General features: G+C 29.8%; 1 protein-coding gene across 1 annotated transcript; it reads left to right on the forward strand.

Moving 5' to 3' along the window:
• The first annotated feature begins 564 nt into the window (after nt 1–564).
• Nucleotides 565–3732, forward strand: LOC107485853 (heavy metal-associated isoprenylated plant protein 39). Its single transcript, XM_016106394.3, has 3 exons — nt 565–829; nt 1376–1451; nt 2949–3732. The coding sequence occupies exons 1-3, from the start codon at nt 824–826 to the stop codon at nt 3422–3424; spliced, it is 558 nt and encodes a 185-aa protein (XP_015961880.1). The 5' UTR covers nt 565–823; the 3' UTR covers nt 3425–3732.
• The last annotated feature ends 455 nt before the right edge of the window (nt 3733–4187 follow it).

The following is a 4187-nucleotide window of genomic DNA, read 5'->3' on the forward strand; positions in this document are numbered from 1 at the left end:
TTTAAATATTTTATATAATTAAAAAATATTAAAAATTAACTTATATTTTAATATTATTAAAATATCAAAATATTATTATAATTTTTCTAAAAAATATTTTATATTTTATACGTATATCATATCCTCATGTCTTGTAAAAATTAAAAATTTGCATGTTCGCGTATTTTAGATCGTATCCTGTTTTGTGTCTGATGCATCATTGTTAATTATCAACTTCACATAAATTTTTACCAAATTAAAATTGGTGACGTGGTGGTCCTTAAGTACCCTAGTCATATATACAAAATTAAAACACACTCTCACAATCATCGCGTGATGCCTTATGCTTTGAAAATCAGCCGTATATGAATATGAATATGAATGTGAATGCAATACAAGCTAGAGATGATGGAGGGGCCCATTATTATATGTTAATAAAACATTCCACCTATCCAATTCCAACATTATAAATATTTTAAGAATATTATAATTTGAATTAAAATTATATTATTCATTCTTTCTTCTCTTATTCTTACTCATCACTTACTAGTTACTACTTCTACTACTACGTAGTGCATTGTTTAATTCTAATTTCTCTTTCCTATTCTGCACACCCTTGTTTTCATTCGGATTTTCTCTTCTTCCAAACCCATTTCTCTCTCTCTCTCTCTCTCTCACATGACAAAGCATTTATTCCATTTCGTATTGCACTCTCTCATCTTCTCATAGCAGCCTCTCTTTACTTTGTTTTTTATTTCAGAGTTTCTCTCATTTTCTTTGCTTTTTGATCTTCTTGCATCATATTTTCATCACACCATATACAAGGAAGGAAATAACAAAAATTATGAAGGTATATGCATGATTCTCCACTTTCTTAGCTTCTTTTAATTTGATTCTCCTTTCTATCATCATTTTTCTAAAACGGATCATTCACTTTGCTTCATCAACTTTTATGCTTTTCTTATTAGCTTACTCTCTTTAATTAATTAATTACCTTTCTAATGTTTTTTTTCTTTTTTTTCTTCCCCTTATATTCTTTTCCACTATTTTAATTTGTTTTTGTAAAGATTTTGTACATGCATGTGCCTAACATGAATTTTTCCTCAGATTCCAGATGGTTGTGGATATTTGATTCAACATCTGGGCTGGATTAGATTTCTTTTTTATTTATTATTTATTTTCTTTTCAAATTTGTTAATTTTTTTTCTTTCTTAATTACATCAAAAGTGATGGAGTTTTTGGAGAACTTTATTTTTTTTTTTTTGGGTTCAGATTCTTGTATGTTGTTCTGTGAATATTCTTTCAGATGATAAATAAAGTTCATTCCTAATTAAGGATTTATTATTGAATCTGGGTTAAATTAATCGCTCTATGTTCCCATTTTTTTTCTTTTCAGAAATTTGTACTGAAATTAGACTTGCCTGATGACAAGGCCAAGCAGAAGGCACTGAAAACAGTGTCAACACTTTCAGGTACCAAATCATTTTTTTTTTACCCTTATTAACTATATCAATGTTAGATCATAATTTTTCATATCTGAGTGCTGATTTGAGGTTGCTGAAAATCAGGGGAATGCTAGAAAGTTCTAAGATCTAGTTTGGGGAGAGTGATAGGTGACCAATCAAATAATGATGAAACCTTAGAATCATGGACACGTCACATTTTTACCAACATTTCCACGGTCAATTTAGTTTTTTTTTTTTTTAAAAGAATATTCCATCCCTTGTCAAGAACAAAATTATTAAAAAAAATATGATGAAACCTTTTCTTTTAATTAGTACTTTTTCTAAACTAAAATTAATTATTATTTTTTTTAGATTGTGGTGTGTTTAATTTCTAGTTTCTACCATACCTTTGATGATTTAACTTGATTATTTTGTCTAGTCATATTTTTATTATGAGAGTGAATATTGTGACTCTCTCATTTTAATATAAATATACTTTATATAAGAATAATATTTTCTACATTAGAAATAACAAAATAATACACTACATTAATAAAGACATACTAATATTTGGATTATCTAATAATTGAGATATTAGTTAGCTTGTCAACATATCCTGACATCTTAGCTTGAGGTTAAAATATTAGTTGGCATTTCGTAATGTTAATGTTTTTATTTTCTTGAGAGGCACAATAATTAATATTTTGAAATATATGAACGTGTATTCCAAGGGATGTGGTTTGTTGTATCAACCACAAGCCATATTGTTGTATCATATTAATATGAAGATTAATTAGAAGAATTTTATGGTGTCTCTTAATTATGAGTGTAACCTTTTCTGTCAGTAATTAATATTATGCATGAAATTCAAAAAATAATCTTGAACATTCTTTAATAATAAAAACTGCCCAACTTGATGACTTGCTACTGCTAACGAATGTAATTTTAAATTTTAATAAAATAATGTTTGGGGTGTGATTAAACTTTTTTTTTTCTCTTTGCCTTTTAACTGTTCGCTTAAGTTGCAAGTACTAATTTATAGAGCAATATCTAGTTTAATTTGAATGAAAAAATTGAAGGTCAACTAAAAGTACCATAGTTAATTGGAATTTTGCCTCCAAAAGATGAAAGTGACACTTTTAATGTAATTCAAAAATTTATATGTTATAAGACAAAGAGGCATACATTATTAATTTTCATATCATTAGTTTGCTCTGCTTGGGTTAGCATCCTCCACATTTGAAGATTATAATATGGCATGATGTATACCTTCTTAATTAATTTATAAATTACTCTTCATGAATTGTGCTGATCAAATTGCTTCATAATATTTCTCTTGTTTGACTGTATTAGGCCTCACATTTGAAATTAGTTTATCATTCATTCATTCATTATATTCGGATAAAGTAATAATAAAATTCATTAATAATTTAGCAATTTTCATTTGAATTTTATTTTCTAGTGCAAATGACTCCTAATTAACCATACATCATGCATGATTCATGAACTTATGTAACCTTGTAGGAATTGATGCAATCTCAATGGACATGAAGGAGAAGAAATTAACAATAATAGGAACGGTTGATCCGGTGAGCGTGGTGAGCAAATTGCGCAAGTATTGGCCAACGGATATAATCTTAGTAGGGCCGGCAAAGGAGCCGGAGAAGAAAGAGGAGCCTAAAAAGGAGGAGGCAAAGAAGGAGGAGGAGAAGAAAGAAGAAGGAAAAGAGGAAGGCAAGAAAGAAGAGAAAAAGGAGGAGGCGAAGAAAGAAGGAGGCGAGGAGAAGAAAGAAGAGAAGAAGGAGGAGAAAAAGGACGAGGAAAAGAAGGAGGAGGAGAAGAAGAAAGAGGCAGCTCTAGCTCCGGCTCCGGCTCCGGCTCCAGCGCCGGACCCGGTCTTGGAGATGGTCAAGGCTTATAGGCAATACAATCCTCACATGACTACCTACTACTATGTTCAAAGCATGGAAGAGAACCCTAATGCTTGTGTCATTTGTTAAAATAACCAATGCAAGCATATATTTTTCTTTAAAAAGAAAAAAGAAAAAGATAGAATATATAAAATTGTCTCAACTTGTAATGGAATATGGATCAAAATCTCTTTTGATGAGGATGAAGCATGGGAGACCACAACCAAGAAGATAGAAACTCCTTTTGTATATATAATTTGGTAATGTCTCATGTTAGTTGTTTTGATTAGTAATATTGTGTAGAAAAGGAATAAAAATTTTGGATATTTGTTTTTTGGCAAAATGAAATGAGCACAAATGTAATGTACAATTCATAATATAACATATTTTTGCCTCAATAGTAGCATGAATGTACATATAAACCAATTATATCTCTATCTATTAGTATTAAATGAAAATCATTATGTGAAAAAGATTGAAAACAGTAACTAATATAAGAATGAAGCATATATGCTTTTGTGTAAATTGTGTGGTCAAAATGGTGGAGATGGTGGTGTGGGCAACCACATCCACCGCCATTTTTAAGCAATAAAGAAAGTGTTGCTTTTAATTTTCTATTTTGTGGCAATGTCATGTCCTTTGTCATTTGTGGGACATTATGGCTGAAAAAAGCAAAGGTAGCCCCATCATGCACTGGATATATATGAGGGGTGGGACTCCTTTTCAGATCACACTGTTTTTACCCACACATTTTACATTCAATCATCTTATTTCACTTATTATTTGTACCAACTATAGAAATCATAATAAACAATATTGTATTATAACAAATTTATTATTTTGTCATGTAGGG

Source organism: Arachis duranensis, chromosome 4 (assembly GCF_000817695.3).
Source record: "Arachis duranensis cultivar V14167 chromosome 4, aradu.V14167.gnm2.J7QH, whole genome shotgun sequence".
Taxonomy (NCBI): Eukaryota; Viridiplantae; Streptophyta; class Magnoliopsida; order Fabales; family Fabaceae; genus Arachis; species Arachis duranensis.